General features: G+C 45.9%; 1 protein-coding gene across 4 annotated transcripts in view; it reads right to left on the bottom strand.

Moving 5' to 3' along the window:
• Nucleotides 1-21,122, bottom strand: part of NTRK3 (neurotrophic receptor tyrosine kinase 3) — a 406,625-nt gene that overhangs the window by 239,177 nt on the left and 146,326 nt on the right. For all 4 annotated transcript variants that reach the window (XM_035131834.3, XM_060282684.2, XM_035131835.3 and 1 more), the window contains exons 4-5: nt 18,443-18,511; nt 7,244-7,401 (exon numbers count right to left, since the gene is read on the bottom strand). In XM_035131834.3, coding sequence (XP_034987725.2) covers nt 7,244-7,401; nt 18,443-18,511 — 227 coding nt within the window. The remainder of the gene's footprint in view (nt 1-7,243; nt 7,402-18,442; nt 18,512-21,122) is intronic.

The following is a 21,122-nucleotide window of genomic DNA, read 5'->3' as shown; positions in this document are numbered from 1 at the left end:
ATTCTCTGAAAGCCGCTGTCACATTGGACCACTGTCGTGAGACGGAAGAGTTCCATTTTGGAAGGGGAAGAGATCAGCAGGGAGATCTCTCTCCAGTTGTGATGGGGAGTGGTGTGGGGGCAGGGAGGTCAGGGAAACTGTTCACCCCATAATCCCAGGAAATTAATGTACATAAATCCTCTCCAGATCGTAGCCAGAGAGGTCTTCCCAGCCTGCTACTTTGCTCACGAAGGATTTCCTAATCCTCCAAGATTACTCCTCCAATTTGCTGAGGAATTTTCAGTTGTCTCCCAAATCCCTTTTGGCTCACCTTCATGCAGCTATCCCAGCCCACTTCCAACATTTAATAAAAAGGGGAGGGGGGCAGAAAAGTGTATGGTTGTCTTTAGAAAAGTTGGGAGATGTTTTAACACGTGCTATTCCTGGGAGTTCTATAATTGGGGGAGGGAGTAAAGGAAAGAGGAGAAAAACAGTCTGCTTCCTACCTACCCAATTATGTACACAAGTCCAGCTACAGGATTTGAGTGGTCCCTGTCAGGGATGGCAGAAATCGGTCAATTTCAGTTTCTCACTTCTCCAGTCTTAATTTCAATTCTCCACTTATTCAGACCAGTTTGCAGATCTTTTTTTTTAAGTCTTCACAGAAAATTATCAGCATTTTAGTGCAAATTCCTTCTACGTAAACATATTTTGTATGCAATTTTGCATAAAGGTAAAGGTAAAGGGACCCCTGACCATTAGGTCCAATCGTGACCGACTCTGGGGTTGCGCGCTCATCTCGCATTATTGGCCGAGGGAGCCGGCGTATAGCTTCCAGGTCATGTGGCCAGCATGACAAAGCCGCTTCTGGCAAACCAGAGCAGCACATGGAAACGCCGTTTACATTCCCGCTGTAGCGGTTCCTATTTATCTACTTGCACTTTGACGTGCTTTCGAACTGCTAGGTTGGCAGGAGCTGGGACCAAGCAACGGGAGCTCACCCCGTCACAGGGATTAGAACCGCCGACTTTCGGATCAGCAAGCCCTAGGCGTAGTGGGTTAACCACAGCATAATTCTGCAAAGTAATTTTCCCTATCAGAAAACATTTCTGTATGCTGTTTTCCCAGATACATTTCTATGCTTTAGTATATGCATACATGCACCATTCCTTAGTGGAGAGCTGCAGTGCAAAATCTGGAGTTTCCGGGAATGGCTACAGTCAGGGTTGTTGTGACTACTCCTGAGTAACGACCTTCCACATGCTTGTCTTTCAGAAGTCTTTATTAGTGCACATTATTTACAGTGTAGCGAGCTACTGGTTTCATGTCTCCTCATTCCGAATCAGAATGCGGCACTGCCCCCTTCCGCGATTTGGACCAACATAAAAGCCTCGGGACAGTGAATCTCCTCCCTTTTCTCCTCCTCCTCAATTCCGGTGTCGGGGGGGAAGGGCCTGCGGTCTGCCCTATTCCCGTCCACTCTTTCCGCCTCTCTCTCTTCCTGCCTGTGGAGCAGGGGCTCTTGGATATTGCTAGAGGTCTGGCACTCCCTCTCCGTTTCCTGACTCACCCCTTCAGACCCCTCGCTCTCATGACTGCTTGGAGACGGGCTGCTTCTGATGAGGGGGGGGGGTTCCTCTGTAATCCCTTACAGCTACATTTCAATTTGTGCATTGTTTGTGAATTGGGCAAGTGACCTGAATTGAAATTCTCCCCCATTCCTAGTCCCTGGACAGGTGGCTGGCTCTCTCTTTAACTTTTTGCAGATACAAGGAAGCAACACCGAATACTCTTCTCCAGGCAAAGCACTTTATCTTATAAAAGATAGAGTGGGTTGTGGAAGGGCTGGAATAAGTCCTAAGGTTTGGGGGTTGGACTGAGTTAGCTAGAGCTGAGCTAGAGGGGCTGTGGTTGTAAAGTTAAGCTATTTGATTGGCAGAAGGGCTCCTAGTTAAGCTCAGTGACTTTCGTTTTTGGCCACTCTTGCTGTGGTGTTTGAATCTCTCTCCCCCCCCCCCCCCGCCCGCCACTTTCTTCTGCAGGTTTTAGCCTGACATTGCTTTGCCTGTCATGGGGTCGCCTGTTGAAGGGGCCCAGTAGGAATTTTGCCATTTGGCTGATTGGCTGTTGCCATTTGGTTTTTGCCTACTGCTTAGCAAATTGTCACAACTTGTTAGGTTGGCGGTTAGGTTTTTGGTTATTGAATTTGGTTGAAGGAGGGGTGTGGCATCCAAATGCCTACACCCCTTCTTAATGTTGCTCCACATAGAAGTATTCCGTTAAAGGAATCCTGAGGCTTTCACTCTGCTCCTTGCAGCCCCGCCATAGGCGGCATTGGGGGGCCATTACAGAGCACGAGCCTTGGGGAACATTCGTGGACGAGAGGGCGGAATGCCTGGGCACAGCTACCTCCTCTCCCATGGATGTTTACTTGACTTCCCTATATGCATAGGGAAGTCGGAGCTGGTACTGTCCCAAGTGGACAAATGATCTGAGTCCTGTCCCAAGTGGACAGATGATGTAAGTCCTGTCCCAGGCGGGGCAGATGAAAATGGTCCTTCCAAGAGAAGGACAAATGGTTAACCAAAAGCCTAAGCCAACACTCAAATTAAAATTGTATTTAAATAAAGTTGTGGCCAAAATTAATGCCAAAAACCCAAACCTAAAATATTGTGTCTGTTGTGAGTTATTAGGGGGGATTTCTGTTAGCCTCGTCACACAAGTACCGTCTTTCCCCTTTTTTAAGACACCGTCTTATAACTTTTTTTCCTCAAAAAAACACAGGGTGGCTTACTTTCGGTGGGATGTCTTATTTTTTTATTACCAGTACGGTTTTTACGGCTCAGGGTGCTGCTGGGCTCTCTTGAGTGCTTGGCGCTGCAGCAGCCACTGGTTCCGGGTGGCGGGGCAGCAGGCATCCTAGGCCGGGCCAGGCAGAGGCCGCTGGCTCAGGCGCTCCGCCTGCCGCTGCAGGGCGCTCCAAGCTCCTTGGCCAGGCCAGGCAAGGAAGAAGCAGTGAGCCCAGCGGTGGCGACAAGCACAGAAGCGGCAGGGCGGTGATGGACGAGAAGGCGGAGCGCGGGGATGCAGCCAGCAAGGCGGGAGCGCGATCAGCTGTTAAGCGGAGCTCTTGGAGCGCCACTTCAGAGCTGATCGCGCTCCTGCAGTGCCAGCTGCATGGAGTGACTCTGTGAGTGGAGGTGCCTGTGGGGGTTGGTTTCCGCGGCGCAGAAGTACGGCTTATTTTCGGGGTATGTCTTATATTTCTCAAATGCTTAAAAACCCTGCCATGGCTTACTTTCTGACTACGTATTAAAAAAGGGGAAACAGGGTATAACTGCATGCAAAATACAAGTGTGTTTTCCTGGACAGGTAGCGCCATCTCTAAGTTCTCACTCTTCCCCCAAGGACTTGGCTGTCCTCAGAAGAACCCACATTCCCTAGAGTTTTCTATGAGTCATTGTTTTGGGTGTGCTTCTATGCTGGGAGGTGCCCCGACCAGAGCAGTGGCTCCTTCAGAGACACAACAGAGGCCGCTACAAACAAGCAAGCATCTAACGTTCTATCCTGCTTCTGCCAATTGACTCGCTGGCAGACAGGCAGTAGTAGAAACTGTGAAGGGAAGTTGAAAAATTTCTTATATCGCCGATTTTAACGAGGAGCGTGCAAAATGTTCTTGTCAGGTTTAGATACAGTACATTTGACCTCGGTGCAAACGAGTTGAACTGAAAAGCCCTAAAGGCCTTCTGAAGCAAGCCAGGCAGAAGATAGAGCTGTTTATCAAGTTATTCTATACATATTCCATGGCGCCGGGCCATAACACACTGGGGAAGGGCCATAGCGCAGTGGCAGAGCATCTGATTTGCATGCTAAAGGCTCCAGGTTTGATCCAAGGCATCGCTGTGAGAGAACCCTGCCTGCACGCCTGGAGAGCCAACTGCAAGTCAGTGCAGACAACACTGAGATAGATGGGTCAATGGTCTCACTCAGTACAAGGCACCTTCCTATGTTTCTACAACACAATTTTTTTTGCCACAGCTTCACCAAACCATCCCATCATACAGGGCCTTCCTGGGAACTCCGGTTTTGATGCAGACCCAGGAAATCAGCAAAAGCAGGTTCAACAAGCCAGGGACTGCTAACAGGCTGTGTTTTGTTTCCAGGCACCAATATTTTCAAGGCAAAAGGTAGGTTTGGGGCAAGCAACTCATTTGCCACCCAGAACCCCAAAATAACTCTTTTCTGCTACTATTGGCAGCAAGTGGCAGCACTTGTTCCCACCCCTTGTCTGCTACTTTTGCACCATTTCTGGACATTGCAGGGAATGTACAACAGGAAGGATGACACTGCACAGGCAATTAGATTTGTCTGTATGGCAAAAACAGTCCCATGAGGACAGAGCCTGCTCAATGGCCCCAGAATGCTGACTATTTTAGGGAGGGCACAGGAAGAAAAGGGAGAAGATCCTGACAACGAAGGCCGTTTCCTACATTCTTCTGTTCCTAAAACATTCTTGAGATTATTGCATGTAGGATTTGAGGAGTCTCAAAGCGGCTAACATTCTCCTTTCCCTTCCTCCCCCACAACAAACACTCTGTGAGGTGAGTGAGGCTGAGAGACTCCAAAGAAGTGTGCCTAGCCCGAGGTCACCCAGCAGCTGCATGTGGAGGGGCGGAGACGCGAATCCGGTTCACGAGTCTACCGCTCTTAACCACTACGCCACACTGGCTCTCCCCAGAGAAACTCACCGTTATATATCTTTAAGCACCAGGCAAAAAACTTTCCTGTATAGCTAGGCATTTGGCCTTTAACTATCTGTGGCCTCTTAGAAGTGGGTGGGATGTGATTAATGTAGTTCCCTTTTCCTCTTGGCTTTCATGTATCTATAGGCAGGTGGAGGAGAGGGTGGCCTGTCTTTTTGGTTGATTTCGGGCACTTTGGGTTGCCCTGCGCAAGATAAAGTAACTAACAAATTTAATAGATAAATAAACAAATAAACAAATAAAGTGTTTGTTTATTTTGCACTGAGAATTGTAATGTGTTCAGACATGCAATCAGGTAATAGAATCGTACAGCTGGAAGGGTCACCTAGCCCATCTCCTTGCAATGCAAGACTGCTCCCCGCCCCCAATGTTTTATTATTAATTCGTGTGCCTGCTGTGTCCGTAGCCTAGAGGGAAAGGGAAGATAAGAAGAAAACAAAGGAACTGCAAGCAGTGGCAAAATAAGCTTGCTTATTTTCCGGCTCTGCGTGAAACTTTTGGGACATATGAGAAGGGCCTGCTGGAACAAGCCAGTATCCCAACCAGTCCAGCATCCTGTTCACACAGTGGCCAATCAGATGCCCGTGGGAAGCCTGGAGGTAGGACCTGGGCGAAATGGCCCTCTCCCTTTCCTGAGGTTTCCAGCAACTGTCATTCAAAGCACATTGCCACCGACAGTGGAGGTAGAACACAGCCAGCATGACTAGTAGTCACTGATATCAGGGCAGCAACTACCACAGGACATCCTTAATTTGGCAACAAGACCAGGGTATTCAGAATTTCAAAATCTGGAGAGAAAAGTGCATGGGGAACATTTCAGAATCATTCCCCATGCCTGTGACTCTCTAAATGACCTTAGACTACAACTCCCATCACTCCTGGCTGTTGGCCACGCTGCCTGGGGCTGATGGAAGACCACATATTTCCCCTTCTTGACCTATGGATTGCAGTGTTTTGTTGCCCAAGGGACTCCCACCCAGGAGGCACACAAAGAGAGTAGGTAGAGGAGCATCGTTGCTGATAACTCCATCTCTTTATATCTCCTCCAAACTAAGCAGCAGCAAACCCACAAAGAATTGTGGGAAGCACTGAACGGGGTTGAGAAGCTACAGCTGTACGAAGCTCAAGAGATTCCACCAGGAAACAAAGGTAATAAGTTTAAGGGGAAACCTGATGATCACGGCGATAAGGAGAAACAAAAAACGGCCTCTCGAAACTCAAAGGGTTATGTAAATAAGAGAAGGCAACAGCTTGTGTGTGTGTGTGTGTGTGTGTGTGTGTTGAGGTGGACAGTATACATCTGTGGTGCTAGAGGAATTCAGACTTTGTGCATTCCAATAGAAACTGACTGGAACATAAGAACAGCCTGCTGCATCAGACCAAAGTCTCATCTAGTCCAACATCCTGTCCTCACAGCGCCAATCAAATGCCTGCGAGGAACTCTGCAAGCAGGAGCCAATCAGAAGAGCACTCTCCTTTCCACAACACTTCCTAGACCAGCTTTCCCCAACCTGGTGCCCTCTGGGTGTTTTGGACTACAATGCCCATCAGCACACCTGTATTGTCTACTCCACCACAGCTTTGTGATGGATAGGAATCAATGGAAAAACACCTGGAGGGCAGCAGGTTGGGGAAGCCTGTCCTAGACGGACGTGCAGACTGGAAATTAAACTTTCAATCCGCTTTTGCCCTTCTCAAGTGTTTAAATGCCCTTTCTTGGCTCAGCAACAAGGAATCAACAATATGTTTTAACAATTCCGAGCTGATACGTTGAGAATTGGGAGAAAATCTGAATTAAATTTACATTCACATTTTTTAGTGGATCTTCCCAAAATAATGGAGATTTATGGTGAGCCTGGGAGAAAGTGATATAAATCAGAAATGAACTAGTTGGCCCATCCCTATAAATCGTAAAGAGAAAGGCTTTTTTTACGGATTATGATCTATTGGGATCGGGACCTGTCTTTTATGCTTTTGCAAATCTCCATGCATGTTGAACCATAGCAATGCGTAACAACAATCGCCGCCCCCAGTGGAACCTGCAACCGATTGTTATAGGGTAGGATTCAACTGATCGACTTCATACCACCACTGCCATTTCCCATCCACCTCCTCCACCATCCAATTGCCAGCCAACATTCCTAGCTGACGGAATACACTCAGTCCTCACTGAGTTGATTTGGCCTCCTCCAAGGACTCCCCTGCTAAAGATTATTCTTTCTTTCTTTCTTTCTTTCTTTCTTTCTTTCTTTCTTTCTTTCTTTCTTTCTTTCTTTCTTTCTTTCTTTCTTTCTTTCTGTACTTTTGCAAAAAGATGGGATTCCCCCAAGTCTGCTGGTGCCTTGCTTTTGTGCATGGGTGTTCCTGGTGCTTCTTTTCACCAAAAATACAGGAACCCAGGGATTGGGCCTCAAAAATAGAAGGAATAATAATAATCTAGCACAGATGCCTAATTAGGTGGGTGGTGTTTGGGGTGTTTTTTTTTCTTTTTCTTTCCTTACCACACTGATTGACATTCATCTTGTGCACGGCTATGTTTTTGTTTTCTGTATTCATGCAGTTCAAGTTCTGGTTCTGCAAATTGGCTTCGCCTTTCTCCTGCCACAGCTGGATCCAGCGGATGTCGCAGCTGCAGTTGAACATGTTTCGCTCTAACCTCCTACACGGAAAGAGAAGGGGAGACCGTGAGAAAGAAAAGGTGGAGAGGAGGTAAAGGTTACATGGAATCATCACAGCAGAGCTGGCCCCAGAAGGTCGGCCTGGGTTAGAGACTGCTGGGAGAAAGGAACGTGGCTAGGTGCAGAAAAAATTGCGGAATATATTGATGTCCTTAGGGGACGCGGGTGGCACTGTGGTCTAAACCTAGGGCTTGCCGATCAGAAGGTTGGCGGTTCGAATCCCCGCGACGGGGTGAGCTCCCATTGTTCGGTCCCAGCTCCTGCCCACCTAGCAGTTCGAAAGCACATCAAAGTGCAAGTAGATAAATAGGGACCGCTCCGGCGGGAAGGTAAATGGAGTTTCCGTGAGCTGCTCTGCTTCACCAGAAGCACCTTAGTCATGCTGGCCACATGACCTGGAAGCTGTCTGCAGACAAACGCAGGCTCCCTCGGCCTATAGAGCAAGATGAGCGCCCAGGGCCGTCTTAAGTGTATTGGGCACCGTGGCGTGATGATCCCTCCAGCACCCCTCGTGCTTCGCCGGACAGGGCCAGGTGAAGCGGGCAGTCGGAGGGCACGGCGCGACAGGCAAGGACGCTGCCAGCTGTGCTCCGCCTCCAACTGCTTAGCTGAAGTGAGGCCGCAGCAGCGGCAGTGAAGCTGCCTCCGTCGTGGGAAACCTGGACCTGGGCTACCTTGTGCCCACACTCCTTCAGGTCATAGCAAGCACAGGCAGCACTGCCCCACAATGCTCCACGGCACCTCATTTGCATGAATGGCCAATTAGGGCACCAGTTGTATAATTATGCAGACCTCTTGCAGATAGTGCAGGAGGTCAGACTAGATGACTGTTTCCCTTCCAACTCTACAATTCTATGAGTCTAAGTAAAAGATCATTATAGTATACCTGAAGGAGCGTCTCCACCCCCATCGTTCAACCAGGACACTGAGGTGCAGCTCCGAGGGCCTTCTGGTGGTTCCCTCACTGCGAGAAGTGAAGTTACAGGGAACCAAGCAGAGGGCCTTCTTGGTAGTGGCACCCACCCTGTGGAATACCCTCCCATCAGATGTCAAGAAAATAAACAATTATTTTATGTTTAGAAAACATCTGAAGGCAGACCTGGTTTAGGGACGTTTTTAATGTTTTAATGTGTTTTTAATCTTTTGTTGGAAGCCGCCTAGAGTGGCTGCGGAAACCCAGCCAGATGGGTGGGGAATAAATAAATAAATAAATAAATAAAGCATTACTACTACTACTACTACTACTACTACTACTACTACTACAGACTGAACAAAACAGAAATCACCTCTCATACGAGCACCAAAATAACTTCCAATGCCAAAGTGAGAAAGAAACTAGCAAAGGGCATCCTTAAGTCACTGCTCCACAGATTAATCAACTAAAATTTAGTTGACTCACCTACTGGTTTAAGCAAGTCAAAGTTTGCAGCCCTTCCTGGCTGCAATACGGGGATAACGGAGGGGAAGGGAGAAATAGGGTTCCCAACGTCACGTTAAATTTAGATGTCATTGCCTTCCTTCAAAGACGTGCACCTTTCCTTCCACCACTCACCTGCATAGAGTTTCCATTTTATCTGTCCCCTCCCCTCCATGCCCATAAAGTCAAGGCTCAATCCATAAGACTCTGCCTTAACACATTGACTCAGCGCTCCTGCTGCTCAGGGACCTGAGGCAACATGCATTTTAATTGAACATAGAAGCTAGCTTTTGTAGACTTAGACCCCCATTGACCCAGCTGTGCAGCGCAGATGGGGAATCTGCTTTTAATGTACTCCGCTTAAAATACTTACATGTATTTTATGTACTGAAATTATATTATTATTATTATTGATTTTTTTTTTCTCCTGTCTCTCTCTGTACTATTAGCTCTCCACCCCTATTCCAATGCTCTAGCAAGCTCCCCTACAAAACAATGAGACTGATAAGAAATAGGGCAGAATTTAAGAGGGCATCAAGATGGGGACTTAGGCCACATTTGCACCACCACTTTCAACAGTCATGACTTCTCCCAAAGAATTCTGGGAGCTGTAGTTTGTTAAAGGTGCTGAGAGTTGTTAGGAGGCCCCAATTCCCCTTGCAGATCTACAATTCAGAGAGTTCCCTGAGGAGAGGGATTGACTGTGCCCTTGAAGGACCAGGTGCGCAGCCTAGGAGTCATTTTGGAGTCACAGCTGTCCATGGAGGCACAGGTTAATTCTGGGTCCAGGGTGGCTGTCTACCAGCTCCATCTGGTACGCAGGTTGAGACCCTACCTGCCCGCAGACTGTCTCACCAGAGTGGTGCATGCTCTAGTTATCTCCCGCTTGGACTACTGCAATGTGCTCTACGAGGGGTTACCTTTGAAGTTGACCCGGAAACTGCAATTTAATCCAGAATGCAGCAGCTAGACTGGTGACTGGGAGCGGCCACCGAGACCACATAACACCGGTCTTGAAAGACCTACATTGGCTCCCAGTACGTTTCCGAGCACAATTCAAAGTGTTGGTGCTGACCTTTAAAGCCCTAAACGGCCTCGGTCCTATATACCTGAAGGAGCGTCTCCACCCCCATTGTTCAGCCCAAACACTGAGATCCAGTGCCGAGGGCCTTCTGGCGGTTCTGTCACTGCGAGAAGCAAAGCTACAGGGAACCAGGCAGAGGGCCTTCTCAGTAGTGGTGTCTGCCCTGTGGAACACCCTCCCATCGGAGGTCAAGGAGATAAACAACTACCTGACATTTAGAAAACACCTAAAGGTAGCCCTGTTTAGGGAAGTTTTTTCATCTGTGATATTTTAATGTATGTTGGTATTTGGTGGGGGAAACCCGGCCAGATAGGCGGGGTATAAATAATAATAATAATAGTAATAGTAATAGTAATAATAATGACTGTTATCATACCCTCCGGCATTTCTCCAGTGAAAATAGGGGTGACCTATTATTATTATTATTATTATTATTATTATTATTATTATTATTAACTATTTATACCCCACCCATCTGACTGGGTTGTTCCAGCCACGCTGGGAAGCTCCCAACATATATATATATATATATATATATATATATATATATATATATATATATATATATATAACAAAACATTAAACATTAAAAAAACCTTCCCTATACAGGCTGCCTTCAGACAACTCGGGGGGTTGCATAACTCCATACCCTCCAACATTTTTGCGATGTAAATAGGAACACCCTTCCATACCCTCCATGGGATGCGGGTGGCGCTGTGGTCTAAACCACTGAGCCTCCTGGGCTTGCCGATCAGAGAGTCTGTGATTTAAATCCCCATGACGGGGTGAGCTCCTGTTGCTCGGTCCCAGCTCCTGTCAACCTAGCAGTTCGAAAGCTTGCCAAAAAGTGCAAGTAGATAAATAGGTACTGCTCCGACAGGAAGGTAAACAGTGTTTCCGTGCGCTGCTCTCGTTTCCAGAAGCGGCTTAGTCATGCTGGCCACATGACCTGGAAAAACTGTCTGCGGACAAACACCGGCTCCCTCGGCCTGTAAGGCGAGATGAGCGCCACAACCCCAGAGTCATCTGCAACTGGACTTAACTGTCAGGGGTCCTTCACCTTCACCTTCACCTTTTTACCATACCCTCCAACATTTCTCCGATGAAAATCGGGATGCCCTAAGGAAAAGTGGGGCTTTTCAGGATCAAATCAGAAACCAGGATGGCTTCTGTAAATCCGGGAGTGTCCCTGGAAAATGGGGACACTTGGAGGGTCTGTGTTAAACCACTCTGGGACAGAGGAATCCAAACTGGTGTCAAGGCATTTCCCTGAAATTTGTCCACCAAGGAGAGCTGCCATTGCAGCACTTCGGGGGGCGGAACTGTAAGTAATAAAAATGCAGGCTTCCCAGATCATTCTTAATGCATGACTCTCCCCCATGAATAATATAAGAGTGGTGTGCCTCGGGGTGGACTTTTCCAATGGCCTGCCCCAGCCGTGTCGGTGATGTAATGTGTCCTAATCGCAGTACCCAGGGGAGCTTTTGTGCAAATTAACTCCCAGCATTTTACTGGGCATGCTACATGCCACCAGCACACAGGCGCTCTGCCACTTAAGGGACTTGGCTGGGGTTAGCTTTCTTTTGAAAGAAAATACAGTGGCTGGCTTCCCTGCACTTGCAGTGCTGTCTACAACATTCATAGCACGCCAGACATGCTTGATTCTCCTAGCTGCGGTTATCAGCTACACCACTTCATAGAACTCTTAAGAGTCGGAAAGGACCCTGAGGACTATCTAAGTCCAGACCCTACAATGCAGCTGTCCTGTATGGGGATTGAACCTGCAACCTTGACGCTATCAGCACCGTGCTCTAACCAAGTGAGCTATCCAGACAGGGGTGGTTGCATATTGCCTGGAGGACCCCTTCAAGCTGTGAGTTCTAGCTGAGTATTACATCTTCTGCTTTGCACAAAACAGGTCCTAGGCTGAATCCCCAGCATCTCCAATTAAGAGCTGGAGATGCCCCATGTGTGAAACCTTGGGGAACCGCTGCCAGTAAGTCTAGAGAATACCGAGCTGGAGGGGCAAATGGTTCTGACTCAGCATAAGGCAGCTTCCTATGTTCCTCTCAAGCACGATTGCCAGATGGCAACTTTTGTGTCCCTGCGCCCCCATACTCTCCATGGAGAATATAATGTGTGCATGATCAACGACACCTCTCAACGACACAGATACCTCTGTGTATCTGAAGAAGTGTGCATGCACACTAAAGCTCATACCAATGACAGACTTAGTTGGTCTCTAAGGTGCTACTGGAAGGATTTTGTTTGTTTGTTTGTTTCGACTACGGCAGACCAGCACGGCTACCTACCTGTAACTAGATCTCAGTTTGACAGCAAAGTATCTAAGCTATTCAGCAGAGCTTCTGGAAGTTGGCACTTCCAATGAATCTCCCCCCCCCGCCCCCACAACAAAAAGGTTTCCTTTCCTTTGGGCAGCACTCCTTGAACAAACACCAGAAGGCAGCAACTCCTTGCTAAAAATGTCTCAGAGCCAGGAGGATGGGGCACGGCTGATCAAACATATCAACCTTAGCCGGTCAGTCACCTCTCATCCTGCAACCATGTAAGGCAGCATGGAAAAGCAGTGGGTAATAATGCGCTGAACATGGACACAGTTCCTTCCAGATGCAGCTCCATTCTAGACACACATCTGTCAGTCACAATGCCAGACACTTCTGTAGCTACATGCACACAACTGGGAAATTCTGGTCTGCATTCAAGCAAGAGCTGGAGAGGAAACCCTCCATAGGTCTCATTGCATTAGGAAAAGCGGTAAGGGAAAAGCTTTCTCAGTGACCAGTTAAGGTCCCTGGTGACATTGGGTTGCATCCAACGCTAGTTTTAATCAGAGTGGACCCGTTGAAGTTAATGAACATGACTACCTGAAGTTAATGTCTTTTCAGGCCAGGGGTTTATTTCCCCCCACAAGTACACATGTTGAGGAAGGCAATATGCCTGCTTAGGATATGAAAACATAATTCTTCCAACATAACACATATTTTCCTTCCGTGCAGGAAAAAAATGTTGCATGTGAGCAGGTATATTGTGCTTTAAACATAAACTTACAAAATCTTCAGGAACTAAAGTGTTGTTGCTTTTGGTTTTGGTGACTATGGCAGACAATCAAGCAAGTTACCACACCAACATCCAAGATGAATGTAGCTCAAAAACATAATAGGTTAGGGCCATTGAACTGTCAATGGTTGGGACAATCGAACCCTCCCTGTTCCTTTAGCATCCTCTAGAGGGCACTGCGGGGCTTGGGCATCCCTTAAGTCAGACACGGCCAAACTTGGCCCTCCAGATGTTTTGGGACTACAACTCTCATCATCACTAGCTAACTGGACCAGTGGTCAGGGATGATGGTAACTGTAGTCCCAAAACATCTGGAGGGCCAAGTTTGGTCATGCCTGCCTTAAGTTAATAATGACAATGGGACTGCTCCAAGAAGGGCCAACATTGGTAGGAAATAGACTTCTCTGCAGTTTCCTCCCTTGCCTTGTTGGAAATGCTGCTTTTCCAATGAGCTTTGCAAAGCAGGGTGCAAAGCAATAACATTTTACATTTCTCCCTGATGACCAGGGTTGACTTTTCAGCACGTCTGTCTGCCCCCAGTGGTAGGCTCAGCAAGGAGCATCACAAAGGAGGAGCAGACAAGATGAAAATGCCACATGCCAGGTGCAAGAGAATGAAAGGAGAGAGGAAAATCTATAGCCCACCTAGGGATGCTTGAGAAATCTGATGTTTGCACATTCCCATGTGAGCCGATCTAACCCTAACCTCTCTGACTAATGCATGGACCAGAAAATAGCTACCCACACTGGATTTTGTACTTCTTCAAATGTTGAAAACACAATTCTTGGCAGCTTAAATGGGCCACCTCCAGCATTTTCTGTCCGCTACTGCGAGAGCCCCTGCATTAGTGGATAGCAGAGTTTAAAGGCTGCACCACAAAGGAATCCAATGTAACTAATGGATGCTTGTTGTGCAACCGCTGATTCTTGTTGTGCAATCCATTACACAACAATGGTTGGTAATGTACAGTCCTACCTTGGTTTTCGAATTTAATCTGTTCCGGGAGTCTGTTCAACTCCTGGAACAGCTTGAAAACCAAGGCGTGGCTTCCAATTAGCTGCAGGAGTGTTCTAAAGCCAATCAGAAGCCGTGGAAGCCACATCGAACGTTTGGCTTCTGAAAATCGTTCAAAAAACGGAACAATCGCTTCCGGTTTTTGATCGTTCAGGAGCCGAAACGTTCAAGTTCTAAGACATTCAGCTTCCGAGGTTCCACTGTAATTGTGTTTTCCCTTCTGCAGCAAAGTTCCACAAGCACAACAAATATATTGCTAACTGACTTTAAAATATAATAATAATAATAATAATAATAATAATAATAATAATTTATTCTTTGTATCGCACCCACCTGACTGGGTTGCCCAAGCCATTCTGGGCAGCTTCCAACATATATAAAACATTACACATTAAAAAGCTTCCCTATACAGGGCTGCCTTCAGATGCCTTCTAAAGGTTAAACTTAGTACCACAATGAATTCAACCCAATATATCTAAATATCCAAATGTATTTTTTAAAGTGTACTTTGAGGATAGATACATTTCAAAATGTGGATGAATTTAGAAATATATGAATACAAAATGTGATTTTTCATGTGGGGTTTGTTTGTTTTTTTTTGAAGCAAATTTTATTGAAACAAAGTGTTATGGACCAGTAATAGACTGATTTGCTCATCCCTAGGCTCACAGCATTGATGTCAGACCGACCCAAGCCATGTGGCGTTATCTACAACAAAGCTACATCTTAGAAAGGATTTCCAAGTCGGAGGAGGTAATTTTCTTCTATTCTTAGCACCCTTGTAAAGTTAATTTCCCTCCGTTCCAGCCATCTGTTTAAGAGCCATTGCAGAGCTATAGCCAGATGAGCTGGAAGTTTCCTCCTCTAGAGACTTATTTAGCAATACTTATTCCTGGAAAGGGCAAGTGCATTCAGACGGCATTTTTTTTAATTTGTACGTTCAGGTTGAAAGTGTTGCCAGCCTAATGTCTTGTTCCTACAAGATTCCCCATAGGTATGCCGGGTGGAAGGGAAAAGAGAAAGGCATGCCTCTGAATTTGCCTCTGATCATGCCTCTGAATAACACTTGATGGAGAACATAAGTGGAAAGACTGCTGTTGCGCTCATGTCCTGCTTGCGGGCTCCCCGTAGGCATCTGTGAGAACAAAATACGGGACTAAATAGAGCTTTGGTCTGATCCGGCAATTGTGCTGTTAAAGGGTTAAAGCTCCCCTAAGACCCACACCAGCCTCCTGAACCTTAAAAGGGGGACCTATACAGTGGTACCTCGCTAGACGAATGCCTCACAAGACGAATTTTTCACGAGACGAATGCGTTTTGCGATTTCAATGGAGACTCGAAAGACGAAGTTTCTTTTGGTGCACTTCACAAGACGAATTTTCCCGTCCCATAGGGTGCCTCGCAAGACAAATCTTCGTCTTGCGAGGCACCCTATGGGAAACCACACTTCAATGTGTTCCTATGGGAGCCGCTTCGCAAAATGAATTTTTTTGCTATACGAAGCGACTCGCGGGACGAATGAAATACAGTGGTACCTCGGTTTAAGTACACAATTGGTTCCGGAAGTCTGTATTTAACCTGAAGCGTACTTAACCTGAAGCGAACTTTCCCATTGAAAGTAATGGAAAGTGGGTCAATCCGTTCCAGACGGGTCCGCGGAGTACTTAAACTGAAAGTACTCAAACCAAAGTGTACTCAAACCGAGGTATGACTGTACTGATAATTTGGGATGAAAAGGCTCACACACAAGGGCAAACAAAATGATAAGCATCAAATGTAGCTTGGTCCTGATAGAGAGTCAGATATTTGGTTAGTCTAGTCCAGTCTTGTCCACATTGAGGATCAATAGCACTCCATGGCCTCTCTTTATTGCAGTTCGGCTATCTCAGATCATTTCAATGGAGAATTAAATCTCAGATACTATGAATATAATGAAGTGTGCTCTACCAGGAGATAGGGGCTCTCACTAGGGATGGGCTAATACATCGTTCATGGTTTCTCTGAGTTTTTGCATTTTCCCAATCTTAAATTCAGTTCTCCAACATCAGATTGCAATTTTTAAAAAGCTGCTCATGAAAATTTGTCATCAGCTTAATGTGAATGTCTCCGAATATATATTATATGCAATTTCTCCTAGTATACATATTTTTCCGAAACACATTTCTCTAATATAATGCATTTTTACATGCTATATTTCTACAGCAATTTAATACATGCATTTTAGCACAGATTACTTGGGCGGAAAACTGCAATGCAAAATTCAGAGAAGTGCAAATTTCAAAGGACGGCTGAGTTTCAGTTCATGCATTGTTTAGGAAACTACAAATTATGTAAATTCACCTTTGAACATGAACTGAATTGAATCTAGCTATTATCTGAAGCCAGGGCATGAAAACATTTGAGTTGCCACTAGCAAAGAGAATCAATTCCAAATTCAGCATTTTAGCCAGACGTCTCCCTCAAGCATAGGCTTTGCTTTATTTCTGCAATATTACTATCAGTCTTTTCTTCATGTAATGACTTGACGGTAGGGGGGAGCAACTATGCTGAGTTTACACTGGTGATAACACACCGAGTCCCACTTGAGGGACTGGTCTTTATTCTTCCATAAGTCACTTCACACTTACAGCTCTATTGATCACAGGTGAGGATGAATGAGATATTCCCATGATCCTCTGGGATGAATCCTACATAACGTATATGCTTTTATTTCTGACACAGAACTATTTCTAAAACTCAACAAAACAGGTCACCAGGGCACCACTCCATTGATTTCATGTCCACTTATTCTTCTCATATGGCGCTGAATGCTTTATTTATAATTCAGGAAGCTGCAGACCTGCTAGGCCCCAAGGGAGATGCTAGCCTATCTCACAGGCAGTACTCGGAAAAGTGCTTCAGTTGTTGCAGAGAAGGGAGGTCAAAAAGCCATTGCTTCCTCTGGTCTGCCTAAAAACTACAGCTAAGATGTGCCAAAGAACACAAGGAGAGTCTTCTGGATCAAGCCTATTCTCTAGTCCACCATCCTGTTCTCATAGTGGCCAATAAGATGCCTACGGAAAGCCTGAAATCAGGTCCTGAGCTTCACAGCATTCTCCCCAGTTGTGATTCCCAGCAACTGCCATTCAGAGGCATCTTGTTTTTGACAGGGGAGGTGGCTAGTAGGCGTGGATAGCTGTATCCTCCATGAATTTGTGTAACCTCCTTTTAAAACTGTCCAACATGCCGGCCATGACAACATCTCATGAGAGCAAATTCCATAGTTTCGCTATGTGCTGTGTGAAAATGTATTTTCTTTTGTTTGTTCAGAACCACCCGCCATTCAGCTTCATTGGATGGCACCTGATACTAATATTATGAGAGGAGGAAAAAAACGTTTCTCCCTGTCTGCAGTCTCCACATGATGTATAATTTTGTATAACTTTGCCATATCCTCCCTTAACTTACAGGTCTCCCTGACCCAAGATCTACAGCTCCAAACATTGTGACCTTTTGACACGGGGGATTTGTTCCAGCCACTATGCAACAATGCAAACTTCTCTTCCTCCCTTGCCCAGGACCGCCCCAAGATATTTTGACAACTGAAGGAAACCAGAAAATGGCATTCCCTCCCTCTTCCAGCCAGGGAAAAAAGGGACAAGTGAAGATCTACATGAGGAACAAGGCGGGGAATGAAGATCCATATTGAGATCTGCTGCCCCTGTGGATCCTGCCACCTGAAATGGTCACCTTGCCTTGCCTCCTGGGTGGTCCAGCCCTGTGATTCCCCTGCCCCCCTTTTTTGAGACCAGGCAGGTTTCACAACACAGCCCATAAAAGGTAAGGTAAAAGGTAAAGGACCCCTAGACGGTTAAGTCCAGTTGAATTTGACTATGGGGTGAGGAGCTTTTTAGGCCAAGGGAGCTGGCGTTTGTCCACAGTCAGCTTTCCAGGTCATGTGGCCAGCATGACTAAACTGCTCCTGGTGCAACAGGACACAGTGACGGAAACCAGAGCGCACGGAAACGCCCTTTACCTTCCCGTCACAGTTGTACCTATTTATCTACTTGCACTGGCGTGCTTTTAAACTGCTAGCTTAGCAGGAGCTGGGACAGAGCAACGAGAGCTCACCCCGTCACACGGATTTCAACCACCGACCTTCCAATCAGCAAGCCCAAGAGGCTCGGTGGTTGAGACCATAGCACCACCTGCGTCCCAATATTTGTTACCTCCAGAAGAGGAGGAGGGTTAACACATGGTCGCCATTTTCCTGCATCAGCCATGTCTTTATCATTAATATGCATTTCTGCTTCAAAGTGGCCCTTAACTACAACTTCCTTCAATCGTTCCATCCTGTCTGAATCCTTAAAAGGTCTCCTAACTGCCTCTTCCTTTGGCCTTCCCCCTCCCATTGGCATTTGCAGACAACACCTCCCAAATAACAACTTACAGCTCGGTAAGTCTCAGTGTCTTGAAGAGTAGCCACGACAGCGTAGTCAGCCGGTTGCCAGAGAGGTTTCTGAGAGGGGGAGAAAAAAGAGAGAGGAAGAATTTACTATGAATAATTATCTCCACATTCCAACTTCTGCAACTGAGCTCAGCGCATAATTACCCTGTAGAAGTAGAGATATTACAAGTTGGGTGGGGGGGGACACTAGAAAAAGAGAAATTAAGGTAGTCTTTCCCCGCGACAACCAAAATTAGAAAGATAAAATGAAAAATCAATATATTGTAAAATGTGCTCTCTCAGCATGAATAAATGATTCTAATTAAACAAGGACAAATCTATTGCCAATATTTCCAGGGATCTATTGGTACTCTAATATTAATGTCAAAGTAGGCCCAGTGCATAAGCAGGTGTTTTATCAGTGTGGTAAGTATTCCATACAATATCGTTGTTGTTGTTGTTGTTGTTGTTGTTGTTGTTGTTGTTGTTGTTGTTGTTGTTGTTGTTGTGTGTGTGTGTTTTTAAAAAAAGTTAAATGCCCAGGAAATCCAAATTCTGTGACATTAATTCTGCAAGCTGTAGAAATTACGCAATTTGCATTATAGCTCTTATTTTGCACTATTCACTCCACCACTTTTACTATTCTGCAAAATTTAATTCATTGAGAGGCTTAACTGCACCTAATTCAGTGTTGTGCTGGGACTTATAGTTGAACTTTGGCCAATTTCTCTCTCTCTCTCTCTCTCTCTCTCTCTCTCTCTCTCTCTCTCTCTCTCTCTCTCTCTCTCAGACTCTCCCTCTTCAATATGGATATAATAATTCTGGGTTGTTTCTAATGCTAGCCCTGCCCAGAGTAGACCCACTGAAGTTAATAAACATGCTCACCTTAGGTTCATTACTTTCCATAGGTCTACCCTGACTAGGACATACAGTACTTGGAGACAACTCAATGACTTTGCCTTACAGAGCCAGTGAAACAAGATAATGTATGTGAAACAATTATAACTCTAAATAGGAGTGTTAAGATCTGCAGAAGGAGCTGTCTTGGTCTTTCCACCACCCTCAGAAGTGACGGGAAAGGCAACCCAGGAGAGAGCATCTTTACACTGGCTTTTGACAATTAAGGTACTTTTTTGTGGGATCTTTTGCTCAATTTACACTGTTCTGGAATGCTTCTACTTGTTTATATTTATTAAATTTGTAGAATTGAAAGAGTTTGGTTTTTTATAACTACATCATTGTAACCCTCTCTGGGACTTCATGGAGAAGGGCAGGTAAGAAAACTTAGAAATGAAACCCCAGCCCATTTTTCACAGATCTGTAGTATACATTTAAAGCAGTGGTGCATGCCACAGTCCTGGCTTCTTCTCCTCCCAAAGGATTCTGGGAGCTGTAGTTTGTGAAGGGTAGTGAGAGTTGTTAGGGGAGCCCTATTCTCCTCACAGAGCTATAATTCTCAAGAGTGGTTTAACAACCCAATCCCTCTTCCCAGAGAACTCTTTGAATTCTTCCTTTGCGAGGGGAACAGCTCTCGGCACCCTTACAAACTACCGTTCCCAGGATTCTTTGGGGGAAACTATGGAGGTTTAAAATGGTATGGAACTGCTTTAAAGTATGGTGGTATTGTATTCTCCCTCTTGGCAACTTATCATATCATATTTATCTCCTTTTGTGAAAAAAATGTGTGTGTGTGTGACTCACTCACTCACTCACTCACTCACTCAATGTCACACACCCCTTTATCCCCTCCACATACTGACCTCCTTAAAATACCTGCTCCACAATACTTTACACCCAACATTTGGACTATTTAAACATATAGTCCTATACTGTGTGTGTGTGTGTGTGTGTGTGTGTGTGTGTGTGTGTGTGTGTGTGTGTTTAATGGAGGGTGGGTCATGGAAACATGGTTGCTGGGTGTGTACACATACACAAATTGTAGCAAGATAGGGAAAGTGTTTGGCAGGCAACCCCTATGAAAGCACAGTGAGGAATTTTAACACCACAGGGATTTTTTTTAAGGGATCTAAATTTGCCTTCTGCATCTTTGCCATATTCACACCGAATGAGGCTGCTGCCATGGCAACCCAAGACAACCTCTGAGAAGTCCCCTCCACTCTAGCAGGAAAAGACAGAAATAGAGGGGGTGGAATTTGTTTTCCACAGGCAGCATTTGCAAACCAGCATCCATAACCTCTACCTTTCACATCCCCTCCCCAAGACATTTAGGGAGCTGAGAAAGAACAAGGGCATCAACAGAGGAAAAGTGCTCTTTTCTATAGAGATGACGCCATTACACAACTCTGTGTAGTAAAGCAGGGATGGGGAACTGGTGGCCCCACTGGACTCCAACTCCCATCTGCCCCAGCCAACATAGCCGATGATCAGGGAATGCTGGGAGTTGTAGTCCAACAACAATTGGATGGTCACAGATTCCTCAACCCATGATAAAGGGGGAAGCATCAGTGAGAAATCCAGGAAACTGCTTTCTACTACAACAGACCATGTGTCCACTTATTCTGTTTTGACTGGCAGTAGTTCTCCAGGGTCTCAGCAAGAGGCCTTCCCACTGATCAAACTCTGCAGCTGATATGGCCCCTTCTTGAATAGTCCCCAGGGCTGTACAACAGACTGAAGGATGAATATATTTTAAGGTTTTAACCACAGCATCTAAAGCCAAACT

This window comes from Zootoca vivipara, chromosome 13, assembly GCF_965207765.1.
Source record: "Zootoca vivipara chromosome 13, rZooViv2.hap1.1, whole genome shotgun sequence".
Lineage (NCBI taxonomy): Eukaryota > Metazoa > Chordata > Lepidosauria > Squamata > Lacertidae > Zootoca > Zootoca vivipara.
This window is presented reverse-complemented; position numbering and strand designations above follow the sequence as displayed.